This window comes from Misgurnus anguillicaudatus, chromosome 2, assembly GCF_027580225.2.
Source record: "Misgurnus anguillicaudatus chromosome 2, ASM2758022v2, whole genome shotgun sequence".
Classification (NCBI taxonomy): Eukaryota; Metazoa; Chordata; class Actinopteri; order Cypriniformes; family Cobitidae; genus Misgurnus; species Misgurnus anguillicaudatus.
This window is the reverse complement of record NC_073338.2, coordinates 16,966,710-16,990,028: the sequence shown is the minus strand read 5'-3', so window position 1 is coordinate 16,990,028 and position 23,319 is coordinate 16,966,710. Positions and strand designations below refer to the sequence as shown.

General features: G+C 37.9%; 2 protein-coding genes across 2 annotated transcripts in view; one reads left to right on the top strand and one right to left on the bottom strand.

Annotated features, from left to right (window-relative positions):
• LOC129441882 (uncharacterized) overlaps positions 1-23,319 on the top strand; it is a 429,034-nt gene that overhangs the window by 1,867 nt on the left and 403,848 nt on the right. The window contains exons 3-4 of the mRNA XM_073858135.1: positions 4,188-4,283; positions 22,967-23,024. Coding sequence (XP_073714236.1) covers positions 4,188-4,283; positions 22,967-23,024 — 154 coding nt within the window. The remainder of the gene's footprint in view (positions 1-4,187; positions 4,284-22,966; positions 23,025-23,319) is intronic.
• Positions 1-23,319, bottom strand: part of LOC129441899 (interferon-induced protein 44-like) — a 118,240-nt gene that overhangs the window by 56,709 nt on the left and 38,212 nt on the right. The window lies entirely within an intron of this gene.

Below are 23,319 nucleotides of genomic sequence, written 5' to 3'. Positions count from 1 at the left end.
TTGCTGTCTGTCCTGCTCCATGTTGAAAGAAATTGCCAGTGTTTACACCCCCACTTTTACAGTATATCTACTGTCATGAGTGGTTACTGTACCACTATGTAAAATCAATTAGCAATAAAGAGTATTTACAGTATCATGTGAGGTTACACATAATTTATATGTTCGTACAAACACAGGTTTTATTTCTGTAATTCTCAAAATTCATATACTGTATATTGCAGAAATGAAAATAGGTTTACCAAATGTTTCAGTGATTAATCATTAAGATCAGTTGGATTTAGTGCTGGTCAAATGTATTTACGCAAATGAGATGAGAAGCATATCAAAAGTATTGTGAGCATTGCATTGTGAAAGACAATTACTTCATATGAAAGGTATTTCTTTGATGACACAATGATTAAGTGTGGTGAAAAAGTGAATGTATAATTTTGTGTGTTGTACTTAGTCAATTGAACATGTGATTACATGTTTGAAAAAACTAGACTATTTGATGATCTGCTTTGAGTTTTGTAGTAACAGTTGTGAGGTTTTACCACATACATGTGAAAATAGTACCAAAGCGAATAAAAAAAACAGTAACTTTAAATGTAACTTAAATTTAAAGATTTTTTATTTGGGGGTACATTTTAAAGCTGCAACTTGAGTGGACAAAAAAGTAACACAAAAATAAAACATAAATATATTGTTCATAAGATATCAAGCATACTGTATGTGGGCCACATGTTGTTTTTAGCTGTCACATTTGGTCGAGATATGGCATGGCTGAACATATATGGGCCAAATTGTAACCATATCTGTTTTGCCATAGCTTCAGAAATGGCGGGAATGTTCTTGTGGTTCACATGTCATTTTGAGGTATATGGCCCACATAACAAAAAATACATGAGGACCACATCTGTTTTAGATATGGCACACCGTAGAAAACAACGAGTTCTGGTTGACATTTGGGTTGCACTCAGAGGTGTAAAATTCATGTGCCAGGAGTAAAAGTCCTCCCCAGTACCCCGTTCCAATCACCTGGATTTGCTAATTAGCACAGGTTTTCAGCAGGAGATGACCTCCTGACTCATTTTCTTACCAACAATGGTAAAAAAATAAGAAAAACAATTGCGCAACCAAAATATGAAACTGGCACGAAAAAAATTTGTGCTATGGACACATGAAAACGCGGTAACAAGTCTCTTAAATGTTCAAAACACTTCGAGCTAAATTCAAATACAGTCACATTCCTATCTTACTATATCTGTGCTACTCACCTGACCAACGGTGAGCTCGAACTGCCAGAAGCTGGTGGAAGGCTCAATATCTAGCACGAGTGCTGTGATTGGCTGAAACGCTTGGGGGACGGGGAGTGCCTTCCAGGCAGCGCTGCCTTGAAGGCTTCGTTGAGGGCTTAAAACACCGAGTCAGGAGGTCATCTCCTGCTGAAAAACTGTGCTAATTAGCAAATCCAGGTGATTGGAACAAAATAATGGAGAGGACTTTTACTCCTGGCACACGGATTGTCCGCCTCTGATTTAGATTGGGTTCTTATGTGAATAAAAAGAAGTGGGCCAGATATGGGCCGGGGAACACTTTCTGTTTATTTGGGCCAGGTCTTTGCCAAAGGAAATTTGCTGACTGGGGTAGTTGATTTAAGCATAATCATATGCTAGAAGTGTCTAATCTCATAACGTTAGCTGCCAAAGAAGTTGACTGGCAATGAGGAGAGCACTGGCATCTATCAGCAGCACAGCTTTACTCCTGCAGATGAACTGTTCTTCAAAGAAAAAATGGGGTCACTGAAAGCATGGTGGGTGGACAGCATATGCATTTCTGAATTTACAGTAGAACAAGGAATGATTGTGTAAAATAATGTTACACATATTCCTGACCAATCATTATTATATGACATGTTACTCAAAACATTTTTGATGGCAAATTATGTGTGCGTTATAGTCACAAGTCTCTCCAAGCTGAAAACAACTTGCACTGACATATCTTAAAATACATCAGTGCTCTTTGTTTTATCTCAAAATGCACACAGGTAATGTTTTTAGTAAGGCATGTTTGTTAAAACTAGTTATATTTCCTAATTAAACTAAGGCCTAGTCCTGGATTAAGCTAATCCTGGTCCGGGAAACCGCCCCTGGGAGTATGAGAGATTTTAAACCACTGGTTTATCACTACTGTTAAAAAAATTGCTGTAGTTATGCAGCTGTTTGCCAGGAACTTACTGTAGATTTAAATGTATGTTATTTATTGGAAACAGTTTGATCAAAGTTAAATGAACATTAAACATGAACAAGTCTTTGTTTTTACAGAATAAAACAATAAAATAACAGCCTCATGAAAAGCATTTTGGGAACCAGAAATCCTCATCAACCTTTTTCTGTTACCTTCATATTTTGGTTCCCAGAATGCTTTGCATGAGGCTGTTATTTTATAGTTTTATTCTGTAAATAGGAAGACTTGTTGATCTTTGGAGTTCATTTGGCTTTGAACAAATTGTTGCCGGTGGATATCATGCATTTAGGTCTGCATAAGTTACTGGCAAATAGCTGACAGTAATACTGTCATTTCTACACTATTTTTTAACAGTTTAGTGTTGGGTGTTGATAGCTAAAGAGTTTTATGAATGGTATCAGGGTGAGGATCAGTTGAAGAGAAGCCTGAGGTATAAACACATTATACTGTAAGTCTGAAGCCCTGGTGTGGTGAACAATTACAGTATTGTCTGCAGGACACTAACAATCTTCTCTGGGATCACGAACAAAAAAGTACATGAGTTTTAACTCATTAAAACAAAATGCCAAAATAACACAATTTAATTATATACCATCATATAATTAAATTGTGTTCCTTGAGACATGCAGACACCATAAAGAATTTTTAAAATTCAAGAAAAATGTAACAACTACAGAAAGATACAAATACTGTAGATCTTTTAGACCTTTTATGACTGTACTTGACTTGTGTGTGTATATTAAAATTAAATCATCTTTCTGTATGACAGACATTCTGAATTAAAAATATATATATATTTCATCAACACACTGCAATTATATGGATTTAGATACATCTCAAATTTAGATAAAAATTTTACTGCTGTGCCTACACTGAAAAAAATCCGTAGTTTTTACGGAGAAATACTGTCAGCTGTGGTTACTAGAACAATTCTGTAAAAAATACAACTTAAAACCGTAAAAACAACAACACAGTTGTATGCATTACAGCAAACTTTTGTAAATTTTACGAATCTTATCTGTATACAGAATTTCTTTGATTAATAAACTGTTTAGAAAAATTTTTTAATGGTAAAATGCAGATGAGAAAACCGCCTTAAAAATACATGAACATGTAAACAACTTTTTGTATTTCATTAATTAATATAATTGTATTCATCTGGTGAGATCTTGAGCTATTGAGTGTGTTTATATGTTATATTTATACAGTTAATGTTCATCTAAGATTTTGTCTGTAGTTCAGTTGTACTTGTGTTTTGACTGCTCATCATTAATGTTCATTCATCATGTCATTATTTAAGTGTCACTTTTTAAATCTGTAAAATGGACTCATAGACACTGAGCCATTTAATAACTTACCCTGATGTTGTTTTGTATTTGTTTGTATGATACAATCTTTGTGTATGTGCACTGTCTCTTTTTAAGTTGTTGGCAAATAATTAGAAAACAATTTGTAGTAATTTCACAACAAACTTTGTTTCTTTGTGCAGCTGTCTATTCCATCACCTGGATTATAGTGGTTTTCTGAAGAAATGAATAAATTTATATTAGTTAATGAAATACAAAACATGTTCATGTGTTTTTGGGGTGGTTGTCTGGCAGACGCATCTGCATTTTACCATTAAAAATGAAGAGTTTCTAAACAGTAAATTAATTAAAGAAATTCTGTATACAGGTAAGATTAGTAAAATTTACAAAAGTTTGCTGTAATGCATACAACTGTGGTGGTGTTGTTTTAACAGTTTTAAGTTGTATTTTTTACAGAATTGTTCTGGTAACCACATCTGCCAGTGTTTCTTCGTAAAAAGTGTAAATTTAATAATAGATTATTATGAACAAAAACGAATAAAAAGTTCTTTGTTGTTAACTCAATGTTTTCGTCAACCTTGAGAAAAAATGTAAGGTTGACACAGAAAATTTCAAGATATATTTTAAAATTGTTTAATTGTTGCTGTGTTTTAGTTTGATTCATGAAAAATCTCCTGAATCCAGCTGTGTGTCCATGAAGAGTGATGTATCATTGACCCGCCCAATTAACTTCAGCTCAGAAGACATAAGGTGAGAATCAGTGTGGTGGTTTCTAGGAGTAAAACCAGTTATCGATTGTTTTAAGGAGAAAATCACTTCATCTGTCTGACGGTTTAGAGGAGTAAATCACTTCATATGTCTGACAGTTTAGAGGAGTAAATCACTTCATCTGTCTGACGGTTTAGAGGAGTAAATCACTTCATATGTCTGTCGGTTTAGAGGAGTAATTCACTTCATCTGTCTGACGGTTTAGAGGAGTAAATCACTTCATCTGTCTTGTCGGTTTAGAGGAGTAAATCACTTCATCTGTCTGACGGTTTAGAGGAGTTAATCACTTCATCTGTTTGACGGTTTAGAGGAGTAAATCACTTCATCTGTCTGTCGGTTTAGAGGAGTTAATCACTTCATCTGTCTGACGGTTTAGAGGAGTAAATCACTTCATCTGTCTTGTCGGTTTAGAGGAGTAAATCACTTCATCTGTCTGACGGTTTAGAGGAGTTAATCACTTCATCTGTTTGACGGTTTAGAGGAGTAAATCACTTCATCTGTCTGTCGGTTTAGAGGAGTTAATCACTTCATCTGTTTGACGGTTTAGAGGATTAAATCACTTCATCGGTCTGTCGGTTTAGAGGAGTAATTCACTTCATCTGTCTGACGGTTTAGAGGAGTAAATCACTTCATCTGTCTGTCGGTTTAGAGGAGTTAATCACTTCATCTGTCTGTCGGTTTAGAGGAGTTAATCACTTCATCTGTCTGACGGTTTAGAGGAGTAATTCACTTCATCTGTCTGATGGTTTAGAGGAGTAATTTACTTCATCTGTCTGACGGTTTAGAGGAGTAAATCACTTCATCTGTCTGATGGTTTATAGGAGTAAATCACTTCATCTGTCTGATGGTTTAGAGGAGTAATTCACTTCATCTGTCTGATGGTTTAGAGGAGTAATCACTTCATCTGTCTGACGGTTTAGAGGAGTAAATCACTTCATCTGTCTGACGGTTTACAGGAGTAAATCACTTCATCTGTCTGATGGTTTATAGGAGTAAATCACTTCATCTGTCTGATGGTTTAGAGGAGTAATTCACTTCATCTGTCTGATGGTTTAGAGGAGTAAATCACTTCATCTGTCTGACGGTTTAGAGGAGTAAATCACTTCATCTGTCTGACGGTTTATAGGAGTAAATCACTTCATCTGTCTGATGGTTTATAGGAGTAAATCACTTCATCTGTCTGATGGTTTAGAGGAGTAAATCACTTCATCTGTCTGATGGTTTAGAGGAGTAATCACTTCATCTGTCTGACGGTTTAGAGGAGTAAATCACTTCATCTGTCTGACGGTTTACAGGAGTAAATCACTTCATCTGTCTGATGGTTTATAGGAGTAAATCACTTCATCTGTCTGATGGTTTAGAGGAGTAATTCACTTCATCTGTCTGATGGTTTAGAGGAGTAAATCACTTCATCTGTCTGACGGTTTACAGGAGTAAATCACTTCATCTGTCTGACGGTTTAGAGGAGTTAATCACTTCATCTGTCTGACGGTTTATAGGAGTAAATCACTTCATCTGTTTGACGGTTTATAGGAGTAAATCACTTCATCTGTTTGACGGTTTAGAGGAGTAAATCACTTCATCTGTCTGATGGTTTAGAGGAGTAAATCACTTCATCGGTCTGTCGGTTTAGAGGAGTAATTTACTTCATCTGTCTGACGGTTTAGAGGAGTAAATCACTTCATCTGTCTGATGGTTAAGAGGAGTAAATCACTTCATCTGTCTGATGGTTTAGGGGAGTAAATCACTTCATATGTCTGACGGTTTAGAGGAGTAATTCACTTCATCTGTCTGATGGTTTAGAGGAGTAATCACTTCATCTGTCTGATGGTTAAGAGGAGTAAATCACTTCATCTGTCTGACGGTTTACAGAAGTAAATCACTTCATCTGTCTGACGGTTTAGAGGAGTTAATCACTTCATCTATCTGACGGTTTAGAGGAGTAAATCACTTCATCTGTTTGACGGTTTAGAGGAGTAAATCACTTCATCTGTCTGACGGTTTAGAGGAGTAAATCACTTCATCTGTCTGACGGTTTAGAGGAGTAAATCACTTCATCTGTCTGACGGTTTAGAGGAGTTAATCACTTCATCTATCTGACGGTTTAGAGGAGTAAATCACTTTATCTGTTTGACGGTTTAGAGGAGTAAATCACTTCATCTGTCTGACGGTTTAGAGGAGTTAATCACTTCATCTATCTGATGGTTTAGAGGAGTAAATCACTTCATCTGTTTGACGGTTTAGAGGAGTAAATCACTTCATCTGTCTGACGGTTTAGAGGAGTAAATCACTTCATCTGTCTGATGGTTTAGAGGAGTAAATCACTTCATCTGTCCGATGGTTTATAGGAGTAAATCACTTCATCTGTCTGATGGTTTAGAGGAGTAATTCACTTCATCTGTCTGATGGTTTAGAGGAGTAATCACTTCATCTGTCTGACGGTTTAGAGGAGTAAATCACTTCATCTGTCTGACGGTTTAGAGGAGTAAATCACTTCATCTGTCTGTCGGTTTAGAGGAGTAATTCACTACATCTGTCTGATGGTTTAGAGGAGTAAATCACTTCATCTGTCTGTCGGTTTAGAGGAGTAAATCACTTCATCTGTCTGTCGGTTTAGAGGAGTAAATCACTTCATCTGTCTGTCGGTTTAGAGGAGTAAATCACTTCATCTGTCTGTCGGTTTAGAGGAGTAAATCACTTCATCTGTCTGACAGTTTATAGGAGTAAATCACTTCATCTGTCTGATGGTTTAGAGGAGTAATTCACTTCATCTGTCTGATGGTTTAGAGGAGTAAATCACTTCATCTGTCTGACGGTTTATAGGAGTAAATCACTTCATCTGCCTGATGGTTTAGAGGAGTAAATCACTTCATCTGTCTGATGGTTTAGGGGAGTAAATCACTTCATATGTCTGACGGTTTAGAGGAGTAATTTACTTCATCTGTCTGACGGTTTAGAGGAGTAAATCACTTCATCTGTCTGATGGTTTATAGGAGTAAATCACTTCATCTGTCTGATGGTTTAGAGGAGTAATTCACTTCATCTGTCTGATGGTTTAGAGGAGTAATCACTTCATCTGTCTGACGGTTTAGAGGAGTAAATCACTTCATCTGTCTGACGGTTTACAGGAGTAAATCACTTCATCTGTCTGATGGTTTATAGGAGTAAATCACTTCATCTGTCTGATGGTTTAGAGGAGTAATTCACTTCATCTGTCTGATGGTTTAGAGGAGTAAATCACTTCATCTGTCTGACGGTTTAGAGGAGTAAATCACTTCATCTGTCTGATGGTTTATAGGAGTAAATCACTTCATCTGTCTGATGGTTTATAGGAGTAAATCACTTCATCTGTCTGATGGTTTAGAGGAGTAATTCACTTCATCTGTCTGATGGTTTAGAGGAGTAATCACTTCATCTGTCTGACGGTTTAGAGGAGTAAATCACTTCATCTGTCTGACGGTTTACAGGAGTAAATCACTTCATCTGTCTGATGGTTTATAGGAGTAAATCACTTCATCTGTCTGATGGTTTAGAGGAGTAATTCACTTCATCTGTCTGATGGTTTAGAGGAGTAAATCACTTCATCTGTCTGACGGTTTACAGGAGTAAATCACTTCATCTGTCTGACGGTTTAGAGGAGTTAATCACTTCATCTGTCTGACGGTTTATAGGAGTAAATCACTTCATCTGTTTGACGGTTTATAGGAGTAAATCACTTCATCTGTTTGACGGTTTAGAGGAGTAAATCACTTCATCTGTCTGATGGTTTAGAGGAGTAAATCACTTCATCGGTCTGTCGGTTTAGAGGAGTAATTTACTTCATCTGTCTGACGGTTTAGAGGAGTAAATCACTTCATCTGTCTGATGGTTAAGAGGAGTAAATCACTTCATCTGTCTGATGGTTTAGGGGAGTAAATCACTTCATATGTCTGACGGTTTAGAGGAGTAATTCACTTCATCTGTCTGATGGTTTAGAGGAGTAATCACTTCATCTGTCTGATGGTTAAGAGGAGTAAATCACTTCATCTGTCTGACGGTTTACAGAAGTAAATCACTTCATCTGTCTGACGGTTTAGAGGAGTTAATCACTTCATCTATCTGACGGTTTAGAGGAGTAAATCACTTCATCTGTTTGACGGTTTAGAGGAGTAAATCACTTCATCTGTCTGACGGTTTAGAGGAGTAAATCACTTCATCTGTCTGACGGTTTAGAGGAGTAAATCACTTCATCTGTCTGACGGTTTAGAGGAGTTAATCACTTCATCTATCTGACGGTTTAGAGGAGTAAATCACTTTATCTGTTTGACGGTTTAGAGGAGTAAATCACTTCATCTGTCTGACGGTTTAGAGGAGTTAATCACTTCATCTATCTGATGGTTTAGAGGAGTAAATCACTTCATCTGTTTGACGGTTTAGAGGAGTAAATCACTTCATCTGTCTGACGGTTTAGAGGAGTAAATCACTTCATCTGTCTGATGGTTTAGAGGAGTAAATCACTTCATCTGTCCGATGGTTTATAGGAGTAAATCACTTCATCTGTCTGATGGTTTAGAGGAGTAATTCACTTCATCTGTCTGATGGTTTAGAGGAGTAATCACTTCATCTGTCTGACGGTTTAGAGGAGTAAATCACTTCATCTGTCTGACGGTTTAGAGGAGTAAATCACTTCATCTGTCTGTCGGTTTAGAGGAGTAATTCACTACATCTGTCTGATGGTTTAGAGGAGTAAATCACTTCATCTGTCTGTCGGTTTAGAGGAGTAAATCACTTCATCTGTCTGTCGGTTTAGAGGAGTAAATCACTTCATCTGTCTGTCGGTTTAGAGGAGTAAATCACTTCATCTGTCTGTCGGTTTAGAGGAGTAAATCACTTCATCTGTCTGACAGTTTATAGGAGTAAATCACTTCATCTGTCTGATGGTTTAGAGGAGTAATTCACTTCATCTGTCTGATGGTTTAGAGGAGTAAATCACTTCATCTGTCTGACGGTTTATAGGAGTAAATCACTTCATCTGCCTGATGGTTTAGAGGAGTAAATCACTTCATCTGTCTGTCGGTTTAGAGGAGTAAATCACTTCATATGTCTGACGGTTTAGTGGAGTAAATCACTTCATATGTCTGTCGGTTTAGAGGAGTAATTCACTTCATCTTTCTGACGGTTAAGAGGAGTAAATCACTTGATCTGTCTGATGGTTTAGGGGAGTAAATCACTTCATATGTCTGACGGTTTAGAGGAGTAATTCACTTCATCTGTCTGATGGTTTAGAGGAGTAATCACTTCATCTGTCTGATGGTTTAGAGGAGTAAATCACTTCATCTGTCTGATGGTTAAGAGGAGTAAATCACTTCATCTGTCTGACGGTTTACAGAAGTAAATCACTTCATCTGTCTGACGGTTTAGAGGAGTTAATCACTTCATCTATCTGACGGTTTAGAGGAGTAAATCACTTCATCTGTCTGACGGTTTAGAGGAGTAAATCACTTCATCTGTTTGACGGTTTAGAGGAGTAAATCACTTCATCTGTCTGACGGTTTAGAGGAGTTAATCACTTCATCTATCTGACGGTTTAGAGGAGTAAATCACTTTATCTGTTTGACGGTTTAGAGGAGTAAATCACTTCATCTGTCTGACGGTTTAGAGGAGTAAATCACTTCATATGTCTGACGGTTTAGTGGAGTAAATCACTTCATATGTCTGTCGGTTTAGAGGAGTAATTCACTTCATCTTTCTGACGGTTAAGAGGAGTAAATCACTTGATCTGTCTGATGGTTTAGGGGAGTAAATCACTTCATATGTCTGACGGTTTAGAGGAGTAATTCACTTCATCTGTCTGATGGTTTAGAGGAGTAATCACTTCATCTGTCTGATGGTTTAGAGGAGTAAATCACTTCATCTGTCTGTCGGTTTAGAGGAGTAAATCACTTCATCTGTCTGTCGGTTTAGAGGAGTAAATCACTTCATCTGTCTGACAGTTTATAGGAGTAAATCACTTCATCTGTCTGATGGTTTAGAGGAGTAATTCACTTCATCTGTCTGATGGTTTAGAGGAGTAAATCACTTCATCTGTCTGACGGTTTATAGGAGTAAATCACTTCATCTGCCTGATGGTTTAGAGGAGTAAATCACTTCATCTGTCTGATGGTTTAGGGGAGTAAATCACTTCATATGTCTGACGGTTTAGAGGAGTAATTTACTTCATCTGTCTGACGGTTTAGAGGAGTAAATCACTTCATCTGTCTGATGGTTTATAGGAGTAAATCACTTCATCTGTCTGATGGTTTAGAGGAGTAATTCACTTCATCTGTCTGATGGTTTAGAGGAGTAATCACTTCATCTGTCTGACGGTTTAGAGGAGTAAATCACTTCATCTGTCTGACGGTTTACAGGAGTAAATCACTTCATCTGTCTGATGGTTTATAGGAGTAAATCACTTCATCTGTCTGATGGTTTAGAGGAGTAATTCACTTCATCTGTCTGATGGTTTAGAGGAGTAAATCACTTCATCTGTCTGACGGTTTAGAGGAGTAAATCACTTCATCTGTCTGATGGTTTATAGGAGTAAATCACTTCATCTGTCTGATGGTTTATAGGAGTAAATCACTTCATCTGTCTGATGGTTTAGAGGAGTAATTCACTTCATCTGTCTGATGGTTTAGAGGAGTAATCACTTCATCTGTCTGACGGTTTAGAGGAGTAAATCACTTCATCTGTCTGACGGTTTACAGGAGTAAATCACTTCATCTGTCTGATGGTTTATAGGAGTAAATCACTTCATCTGTCTGATGGTTTAGAGGAGTAATTCACTTCATCTGTCTGATGGTTTAGAGGAGTAAATCACTTCATCTGTCTGACGGTTTACAGGAGTAAATCACTTCATCTGTCTGACGGTTTAGAGGAGTTAATCACTTCATCTGTCTGACGGTTTATAGGAGTAAATCACTTCATCTGTTTGACGGTTTATAGGAGTAAATCACTTCATCTGTTTGACGGTTTAGAGGAGTAAATCACTTCATCTGTCTGATGGTTTAGAGGAGTAAATCACTTCATCGGTCTGTCGGTTTAGAGGAGTAATTTACTTCATCTGTCTGACGGTTTAGAGGAGTAAATCACTTCATCTGTCTGATGGTTAAGAGGAGTAAATCACTTCATCTGTCTGATGGTTTAGGGGAGTAAATCACTTCATATGTCTGACGGTTTAGAGGAGTAATTCACTTCATCTGTCTGATGGTTTAGAGGAGTAATCACTTCATCTGTCTGATGGTTAAGAGGAGTAAATCACTTCATCTGTCTGACGGTTTACAGAAGTAAATCACTTCATCTGTCTGACGGTTTAGAGGAGTTAATCACTTCATCTATCTGACGGTTTAGAGGAGTAAATCACTTCATCTGTTTGACGGTTTAGAGGAGTAAATCACTTCATCTGTCTGACGGTTTAGAGGAGTAAATCACTTCATCTGTCTGACGGTTTAGAGGAGTAAATCACTTCATCTGTCTGACGGTTTAGAGGAGTTAATCACTTCATCTATCTGACGGTTTAGAGGAGTAAATCACTTTATCTGTTTGACGGTTTAGAGGAGTAAATCACTTCATCTGTCTGACGGTTTAGAGGAGTTAATCACTTCATCTATCTGATGGTTTAGAGGAGTAAATCACTTCATCTGTTTGACGGTTTAGAGGAGTAAATCACTTCATCTGTCTGACGGTTTAGAGGAGTAAATCACTTCATCTGTCTGATGGTTTAGAGGAGTAAATCACTTCATCTGTCCGATGGTTTATAGGAGTAAATCACTTCATCTGTCTGATGGTTTAGAGGAGTAATTCACTTCATCTGTCTGATGGTTTAGAGGAGTAATCACTTCATCTGTCTGACGGTTTAGAGGAGTAAATCACTTCATCTGTCTGACGGTTTAGAGGAGTAAATCACTTCATCTGTCTGTCGGTTTAGAGGAGTAATTCACTACATCTGTCTGATGGTTTAGAGGAGTAAATCACTTCATCTGTCTGTCGGTTTAGAGGAGTAAATCACTTCATCTGTCTGTCGGTTTAGAGGAGTAAATCACTTCATCTGTCTGTCGGTTTAGAGGAGTAAATCACTTCATCTGTCTGTCGGTTTAGAGGAGTAAATCACTTCATCTGTCTGACAGTTTATAGGAGTAAATCACTTCATCTGTCTGATGGTTTAGAGGAGTAATTCACTTCATCTGTCTGATGGTTTAGAGGAGTAAATCACTTCATCTGTCTGACGGTTTATAGGAGTAAATCACTTCATCTGCCTGATGGTTTAGAGGAGTAAATCACTTCATCTGTCTGTCGGTTTAGAGGAGTAAATCACTTCATATGTCTGACGGTTTAGTGGAGTAAATCACTTCATATGTCTGTCGGTTTAGAGGAGTAATTCACTTCATCTTTCTGACGGTTAAGAGGAGTAAATCACTTGATCTGTCTGATGGTTTAGGGGAGTAAATCACTTCATATGTCTGACGGTTTAGAGGAGTAATTCACTTCATCTGTCTGATGGTTTAGAGGAGTAATCACTTCATCTGTCTGATGGTTTAGAGGAGTAAATCACTTCATCTGTCTGATGGTTAAGAGGAGTAAATCACTTCATCTGTCTGACGGTTTACAGAAGTAAATCACTTCATCTGTCTGACGGTTTAGAGGAGTTAATCACTTCATCTATCTGACGGTTTAGAGGAGTAAATCACTTCATCTGTCTGACGGTTTAGAGGAGTAAATCACTTCATCTGTTTGACGGTTTAGAGGAGTAAATCACTTCATCTGTCTGACGGTTTAGAGGAGTTAATCACTTCATCTATCTGACGGTTTAGAGGAGTAAATCACTTTATCTGTTTGACGGTTTAGAGGAGTAAATCACTTCATCTGTCTGACGGTTTAGAGGAGTAAATCACTTCATATGTCTGACGGTTTAGTGGAGTAAATCACTTCATATGTCTGTCGGTTTAGAGGAGTAATTCACTTCATCTTTCTGACGGTTAAGAGGAGTAAATCACTTGATCTGTCTGATGGTTTAGGGGAGTAAATCACTTCATATGTCTGACGGTTTAGAGGAGTAATTCACTTCATCTGTCTGATGGTTTAGAGGAGTAATCACTTCATCTGTCTGATGGTTTAGAGGAGTAAATCACTTCATCTGTCTGATGGTTAAGAGGAGTAAATCACTTCATCTGTCTGACGGTTTACAGAAGTAAATCACTTCATCTGTCTGACGGTTTAGAGGAGTTAATCACTTCATCTATCTGACGGTTTAGAGGAGTAAATCACTTCATCTGTCTGACGGTTTAGAGGAGTAAATCACTTCATCTGTTTGACGGTTTAGAGGAGTAAATCACTTCATCTGTCTGACGGTTTAGAGGAGTTAATCACTTCATCTATCTGACGGTTTAGAGGAGTAAATCACTTTATCTGTTTGACGGTTTAGAGGAGTAAATCACTTCATCTGTCTGACGGTTTAGAGGAGTTAATCACTTCATCTATCTGATGGTTTAGAGGAGTAAATCACTTTATCTGTTTGACGGTTTAGAGGAGTAAATCACTTCATCTGTCTGACGGTTTAGAGGAGTTAATCACTTCATCTATCTGATGGTTTAGAGGAGTAAATCACTTCATCTGTCTGACGGTTTACAGAAGTAAATCACTTCATCTGTCTGACGGTTTAGAGGAGTAAATCACTTTATCTGTTTGACGGTTTAGAGGAGTAAATCACTTCATCTGTCTGATGGTTTAGAGGAGTAAATCACTTCATCTATCTGACGGTTTAGAGGAGTAAATCACTTCATCTGTCTGACGGTTTAGAGGAGTAAATCACTTCATCTGTTTGACGGTTTAGAGGAGTAAATCACTTCATCTGTCTGACGGTTTACAGGAGTAAATCACTTCATCTGTCTGACGGTTTAGAGGAGTTAATCACTTCATCTATCTGACGGTTTAGAGGAGTAAATCACTTCACCTGTTTGACGGTTTAGAGGAGTAATCACTTCATCTGTCTGACGGTTTAGAGGAGTAAATCACTTCATCTGTTTGACGGTTTAGAGGAGTAAATCACTTCATCTGTCTGACGGTTTAGAGGAGTAATTCACTTCATCTGTCTGACGGTTTAGAGGAGTAAATCACTTCATCTGTCTGATGGTTTAGAGGAGTCCCAGATAGCAAGCACATGTGGGCCACTTCAGGCAAAGATGCAGCACTGCTGGTCTTCTTATGGCCCGAATAAAAGGGATGTGAACCTAAAGTGGCTCACATGTAAAATAACAAAGATGGGCCACATATATCAAATCACATGTGGGCCTTTTAAGGCAAAGATGCGGTGCCCACGGCAACATGTCATCTAAATATGAACCAAAAGTGGCCCATCCGCCAAATAGTGAATATGGCCCAAATATCAAACAACAAATATGGGCCACCTTTGGCAAAAATGCTGCACAACAGACACGGCCTAATCTTGGAATAAACCAAATGTGGCCCTCACATGTTGCAGCAAATGTGGCCCAGCTCTTTACAAACGTGTCTGGGCCAGTTTTGGCAAAGATATGGCATGGTAAGCACCGGCTCATGTGGGTTTGTGTCTAAAGTGGCCCACAAATGTTGCAGCAAATGTGGCCCAGTTCTTTTAAAACATATCTGGCCCGGTTTTGGCAAACATGTGGCACAGTAGGCACCAGCTCATGTGGGTGTGAGTCTGAAGTGATCCATATACCCAGCTAACAGAGAAAAGTTCTAAGAACGTTCCTTGAAAGTTCGCAATGTTCCCAAAAACTTTCTGCCAACATAAAAAGTGTCCAGTTTTCTTGACATTCTAAGAACATTTCTGTGTTGTCTGAACATTAGAGGAATGTTACATTTTACCATTTTCAAACGTTATGACAATGTCCTGTTTTAATGTTCACACAATGTTTAAAACAACAACTTTTTTAAATTGACTTGTTTGCTTGTTATGTAAATGATAGCAAAACATTTTTGTTATTTTAAAACTGTTATAAAACATTATTTCTGAATGTTCAGTAAAAATATTGCTGTAGAATTCACTTATTAGGTTTAGATGTTGATGCTTTGTTTAATTTTAAGTCACCATTATTGTGATTAGTGTTTGTTTTAGTTGGACCCCTGACTTCTTTACCAATTTTTCTTAGTTGGCTTACTTTGTGTGTATAAAACACATTTGTTATGCTAATGTAAAGTTAATAGTGCAATTCTGTGGTGGTTGGTATATAATGGTAAAAATCATCATCTAATTAAAGGACTTAGTCATCAAAAGTTTATTTTCTGTCAATGTTGTATATGAGATCCAGCACTTTCACAGCAGTTTGTCATTAAGGAGTTTTAGAAATTTTGGCAAAAAATGACCAGTGTACACTTGGGACATACAAACATCAAGAATCACACTATGAATCTCAACCATAGTGACAAAGAAAATTGTAAAAAGTTCATTATTTAGCCATGTCGCAGTGCATGCTGGGAGTCCTGGATGAGATTTGAAATTTGTTTATACCCAGCATGCATTGCAGCATGAAGTTTTTCATTTAATTGTCACCATGGTTGAGATTCATACTCTGTTTGTGGCATCACTCTGGCTTGCTCGTGGGCAAGACATGTCAAACAGGAGTGGACCACACAAGTGCCATCAATCCATGCCAGGTGTGGGCCAGATAATGGTGTTGGGTCTGGGCCGAATCTGGGCTAAAATTTTAAATAACTATTACCCAGATTTGGGCCAGATCTGCATTATTTGCTTTGTGTTTGGCTGACATGTGGTGTTTCTATGGTTTGCTTGTGGTAAAGATCTGGAAAAAAAGAGGTGGACCGCTCAAGTGCCATCATTCCATGCCAAAGGTGGGCCAGATGAAGGTGTCAGGTGTGAACCAGATCTGGGCCACAGCAATTTTGCTATCTGGGGTAAATCACTTCATCTGTCTGATGGTTTAGAGGAGTAAATCACTTCATCTGTCTGATGGTTTAGAGGAGTTAATCACTTCATCTGTCTGACGGTTTATAGGAGTAAATCACTTCATCTGTCTGACGGTTTAGAGGAGTAAATCACTTCATCTGTCTGACGGTTTAGAGGAGTAAATCACTTCATCTGTCTGACGGTTTAGAGGAGTAAATCACTTCATCTGTCTGTCGGTTTATAGGAGTAAATCACTTCATCTGTCTGACGGTTTAGAGGAGTAAATCACTTCATCTGTCTGACGGTTTAGAGGAGTAAATCACTTCATATGTCTGACGGTTTAGAAGAGTAATTCACTTCATCTGTTTGACGGTTTAGAAGAGTAAATCACTTCATATGTCTGATGGTTTAGAGGAGTAAATCACTTCATATGTCTGTCGGTTTAGTGGAGTATATCACTTCATCTGTCTGACGGTTTAGAGGAGTAAATCACTTCATATGTCTGTCGGTTTAGTGGAGTATATCACTTCATTTGTCTGACGGTTTAGAGGAGTAAATCACTTCATTTGTCTGACGGTTTAGAGGAGTAAATCACTTCATCTGTCTGACGGTTTAGAGGAGTAAATCACTTCATATGTCTGTCGGTTTAGTGGAGTAAATCACTTCATCTGTCTGATGGTTTAGAGGAGTAAATCACTTCATCTGTCTGACGGTTTAGTGGAGTAAATCACTTCATCTGTCTGATGGTTTAGAGGAGTTAATCACTTCATATGTCTGACGGTTTAGAGGAGTAAATCACCTCATCTGTCTCACGGTTTAGAGGAGTAAATCACTTTATCGATCTGTCAGTTTAGAGGAGTAAATCACTTCATCTGTCTGACGGTTTAGAGGAGTAAATCACTTCATCTGTCTGACGGTTTAGAGGAGTAAATCACTTCATCTGTCTGACGGTTTAGAGGAGTAAATCACTTCATCTGTCTGACGGTTTAGAGGAGTAAATCACTTCATCTGTCTGACGGTTTAGAGGAGTAAATCACTTCATCTGTCTGACGGTTTAGAGGAGTAAATCACTTCATCTGTCTGACGGTTTAGTGGAGTAAATCACTTCATCTGTCTGTCGGTTTAGTGGATTAAATCACTTCATCTGTCTGATGGTTTAGAGGAGTAAATCACTTCATCTGTCTGACGGTTTAGTGGAGTAAATCACTTCATCTGTCTGTCGGTTTAGAGGAGTAAATCACTTCATATGTCTGATGGTTTAGAGGAGTAAATCACTTCATATGTCTGATGGTTTAGAGGCGTAAATCACTTCATATGTCTGATTGTTTAGTGGAGTAAATCACTTCATCTGTCTGACGGTTTAGAGGCGTAAATCACTTCATTTGTCTGACGGTTTAGTGGAGTAAATCACTTCATCTGTCTGTCGGTTTAGTGGAGTAAATCACTTCATATGTCTGATGGTTTAGAGGAGTAAATCACTTCATCTGTCTGACAGTTTAGAGGAGTAAATAACTTCATCTGTCTGACAGTTTAGAAGAGTAAATCACTTCATATGTCTGTCGGTTTTGAGGAGTCAATCACTGCATCTGTCTGACGGTTTAGAGGAGTAAATCACTTCATCTGTCTGACTGTTTAGAGGAGTAAATCACTTCATCTGTCTGACGGTTTAGTGGAGTAAATCACTTCATCTGTCTGATGGTTTAGAGGAGTAAATCACTTCATCTGTCTGACGGTTTAGTGGAGTAAATCACTTCATCTGTCTGACGGTTTAGTGGAGTAAATCACTTCATCTGTCTGTCGGTTTAGAGGAGTAAATCACTTCATCTGTCTGATGGTTTAGAGGAGTAAATCACTTCATCTGTCTGACGGTTTAGTGGAGTAAATCACTTCATCTGTCTGACGGTTTAGTGGAGTAAATCACTTCATCTGTCTGATGGTTTAGAGGAGTAAATCACTTCATCTGTCTGACGGTTTAGTGGAGTAAATCACTTCATCTGTCTGACGGTTTAGTGGAGTAAATCACTTCATTTGTCTGACGGTTTAGTGGAGTAAATCACTTCATCTGTCTGTCGGTTTAGTGGAGTAAATCACTTCATCTGTCTGACGGTTTAGTGGAGTAAATCACTTCATCTGTCTGACGGTTTAGTGGAGTAAATCACTTCATCTGTCTGTCGGTTTAGAGGAGTAAATCACTTCATCTGTCTGACGGTTTAGTGGAGTAAATCACTTCATCTGTCTGACGGTTTAGAGGAGTAAATCACTTCATATGTCTGATGGTTTAGAGGAGTAAATCACTTCATATGTCTGACGGTTTAGAGGGGGTAATTCACTTCATCTGTCTGATGGTTTAGAGGAGTAAATCACTTCATCTGTCTGATGGTTAAGAGGAGTAAATCACTTCATATGTCTGATGGTTTAGAGGCGTAAATCACTTCATATGTCTGATTGTTTAGAGGAGTAAATCACTTCATCTGTCTGACGGTTTAGAGGAGTAAATCACTTCATCTGTCTGACGGTTTAGAGGAGTAAATCACTTCATATGTCTGATGGTTTAGAGGAGTAAATCACTTCATCTGTCTGACGGTTTAGTGGAGTAAATCACTTCATCTGTCTGACGGTTTAGAGGAGTAAATCACTTCATCTTTCTGACGGTTTAGAGGAGTAAATCACTTCATCTGTCTGACGGTTTAGAGGAGTAAATCACTTCATCGGTCTGATGGTTAAGAGGAGTAAATCACTTCATCTGTCTGATGGTTTAGAGGAGTAAATCACTTCATCTGTCTGACGGTTTAGAGGAGTAAATCACTTCATCTGTCTGACGGTTTAGTGGAGTAAATCACTTCATCTGTCTGATGGTTTAGAGGAGTAAATCACTTCATATGTCTGATGGTTTAGAGGCGTAAATCACTTCATATGTCTGATTGCTTAGAGGAGTAAATCACTTCATCTGTCTGACGGTTTAGAGGAGTAAATCACTTCATCTGTCTGACGGTTTAGAGGAGTAAATCACTTTATCGGTCTGTCAGTTTAGAGGAGAAAATCACTTCATATGTCTGATGGTTTAGAGGAGTAAATCACTTCATCTGCCTGATGGTTTAGAGGAGTAAATCACTTTATCGGTCTGTCAGTTTAGAGGAGTAAATCACTTCATCTGTCTGACGGTTTAGAGGAGAAAATCACTTTATCTGTCTGACGGTTTAGAGGAGTAAATCACTTCATCTGTCTGACGGTTTAGAGGAGTAAATCACTTCATCTGTCTGTCGGTTTAGAGGAGTAAATCACTTCATTTGTCTGACGGTTTAGAGGAGTAAATCACTTCATCTGTCTGACGGTTTAGAGGAGTAAATCACTTCATCTGTCTGACGGTTTAGAGGAGTAAATCACTTCATCTGTCTGACGGTTTAGAGGAGTAAATCACTTCATCTGTCTGACGGTTTAGAGGAGTAAATCACTTTATCGGTCTGTCGGTTTAGAGGAGTAAATCACTTCATCTGTCTGACGGTTTAGAGGAGTAAATCACTTCATCTGTCTGACGGTTTAGAGGAGTAAATCACTTCATCTGTCTGACGGTTTATAGGAGTAAATCACTTCATCTGTCTGATGGTTTAGAGGAGTAATTCACTTCATCTGTCTGATGGTTTAGAGGAGTAAATCACTTCATCTGTCTGACGGTTTAGTGGAGTAAATCACTTCATCTGTCTGATGGTTTAGAGGAGTAAATCACTTCATCTGTCTGACGGTTTAGTGGAGTAAATCACTTCATCTGTCTGATGGTTTAGAGGAGTAAATCACTTCATCTGTCTGACGGTTTAGAGGAGTAAATCACTTCATCTGTCTGACGGTTTAGAGGAGTAAATCACTTCATCTGTCTGACGGTTTAGAGGAGTAAATCACTTCATCTGTCTGACGGTTTAGAGGAGTAAATCACTTCATATGTCTGATGGTTTAGAGGCGTAAATCACTTCATATGTCTGATTGTTTAGAGGAGTAAATCACTTCATCTGTCTGACGGTTTAGTGGAGTAAATCACTTCATCTGTCTGTCGGTTTAGTGGAGTAAATCACTTCATCTGTCTGATGGTTTAGAGGAGTAAATCACTTCATCTGTCTGACGGTTTAGTGGAGTAAATCACTTCATCTGTCTGATGGTTTAGAGGAGTAAATCACTTCATCTGTCTGTCGGTTTAGAGGAGTAAATCACTTCATTTGTCTGACGGTTTAGTGGAGTAAATCACTTCATCTGTCTGTCGGTTTAGTGGAGTAAATCACTTCATCTGTCTGTCGGTTTAGAGGAGTAAATCACTTCATCTGTCTGACAGTTTAGAGGAGTAAATCACTTCATCTGTCTGTCGGTTTAGAGGAGTAAATCACTTCATCTGTCTGATGGTTTAGAGGAGTAATTCACTTCATCTGTCTGATGGTTTAGAGGAGTAAATCACTTCATCTGTCTGACGGTTTAGTGGAGTAAATCACTTCATCTGTCTGATGGTTTAGAGGAGTAAATCACTTCATCTGTCTGACGGTTTAGAGGAGTAAATCACTTCATCTGTCTGACGGTTTAGAGGAGTAAATCACTTCATCTGTCTGACGGTTTAGAGGAGTAAATCACTTCATCTGTCTGACGGTTTAGTGGAGTAAATCACTTCATCTGTCTGATGGTTTAGAGGAGTAAATCACTTCATATGTCTGATGGTTTAGAGGCGTAAATCACTTCATATGTCTGATTGTTTAGAGGAGTAAATCACTTCATATGTCTGACGGTTTAGAGGCGTAAATCACTTCATCTGTCTGACGGTTTAGTGGAGTAAATCACTTCATCTGTCTGTCGGTTTAGAGGAGTAAATCACTTCATCTGTCTGATGGTTTAGAGGAGTAAATCACTTCATCTGTCTGTCGGTTTAGTGGAGTAAATCACTTCATCTGTCTGTCGGTTTAGAGGCGTAAATCACTTCATCTGTCTGATGGTTTAGTGGAGTAAATCACTTCATCTGTCTGATGGTTTAGTGGAGTAAATCACTTCATCTGTCTGACGGTTTAGTGGAGTAAATCACTTCATCTGTCTGTCGGTTTAGAGGAGTAAATCACTTCATCTGTCTGTCGGTTTAGAGGAGTAAATCACTTCATCTGTCTGTCGGTTTAGAGGAGTAAATCACTTCATCTGTCTGACGGTTTAGTGGAGTAAATCACTTCATCTGTCTGATGGTTTAGTGGAGTAAATCACTTCATATGTCTGATTGTTTAGAGGAGTAAATCACTTCATCTGTCTGACGGTTTAGAGGAGTAAATCACTTCATCTGTCTCACGGTTTAGAGGAGTAAATCACTTCATCTGTCTGTCGGTTTAGAGGAGTAAATCACTTCATATGTCTGATGGTTTAGAGGAGTAAATCACTTCATCTGCCTGATGGTTTAGAGGAGTAAATCACTTTATCGGTCTGTCAGTTTAGAGGAGTAAATCACTTCATCTGTCTGACGGTTTAGAGGAGAAAATCACTTTATCGATCTGTCAGTTTAGAGGAGTAAATCACTTCATCTGTTTGTATTCACCTGCACTCTAAAAAAAATCCGTAAAAAACGGACAAAGTACTGTGTAAATATGAAGGAATTTTCCGTATTTATGTTTTACGGGCATTTATCAGTTTTTTTTAATAACATGTTGCATTATGGGTGCAATTACTTCTTCTGCAATCTTTCACTTTGGCTCTCTATCACCATCTCTGTTTGAAACCTTAAATTACAACTTGCTTGCAGAGTTATCTTCTAACATGGATGATGTTTAACTTCTAAACAAATGCTTTCAGAACAAGATACAAGTGTTAAACTATTCTAGCATCGACACATGTGATTTAGTAGACAAATCTTCTTTCTGACGTAATGTGTAAGTCAAATGGATATTTACCACAAAATTTATCACATTAAATCTCCAGTTTGTGTTTGTTTTAGATTCATTTGAAGTCACCACTATGGTGAATAGTGTTCCCTTTAGTCAGGCTTTTGTCCCTTGACCTTCACAAAACTGTCTCTGCTCTTTTAGCATTGCAACAGTGTATTTGTTTGTAGCAATTACAACTTGTTTGTTGCTTGAGAAAGTAGAATTGTCTATGATGTCGTCTAAGCTTGGATGTTTTAATGCTTTGCTGCCTAACATTTAAATATGAAATGATAAAATAAGAATAAAGAATTGAAATGTATAAGAGTGACACTCTATGCTGATCTAAACACACTGTATTGAATAAGATGGCTGAAAATGTGTCAGCTGTGGTTTTTGCTTCAGGGACATCAACACTTTGGATACAAATCTCAACAATGGTGAGAGTAAATGTTAAGAGAGTTTTCTACAATCCTGGTACCCAGCATGCATTGCGGCATAAAGCTTTGTTGTTGATTGTCACCATTGTTGCGTTTCATAGTCAGATTGAAGTGTCCCCAAAGGCCACGGAAAATGCCCCGCAAATCCACGGACAGTGTTCCACAAATCCACAGAATGTTCAGTTTTTGAACAAACGGAAATTCTGTAAACATAACGGAAAAGGTACCAGTAATTTTCTGCCAGGACATTATCCGTTTTTTTACGGATTATTTTTTTAGAGTGTGTACATTCAGTGTGCTGTCACATAAACACATTCATACAGTTGTTTACTGTTGTGTATTACTTTCCCTTGTACTTTTCTACTTTCCTAGTGTCTGAATTTCCTTAGATATAATTGAATAAATATAAAAATATATAAATACATAATTTAAGAATTTAATTTGTTTAAATTACAGTAAAAGGAGAGTTGGATCAACATCTTTCAACAAGAAGCAAATGGATTCTGTTTTCCAGGTAGGATTGTTCATGTATGTTTTCTTACAAACCTCTCTGTCATCTGTTTATGTTTAACCCTGGAGTCAGTCAAAACATGGAGTTACTTCATTATAAAACAAGTAATTATTAAAAGAGCATAAAAAATTGAAACACATTCATACAGCAAAATGAAACTTTGCTGCTGTCATCAAAATCTTGTGTTATATAGCATAAGAACATTTACATTACATCTTTTGTGAGGGTATCAACAAGGTGTTGCTCATTTTGTTGACTGCAGTGTTCAGGATGGGATGTACTGTAAGTGCAGAGACAA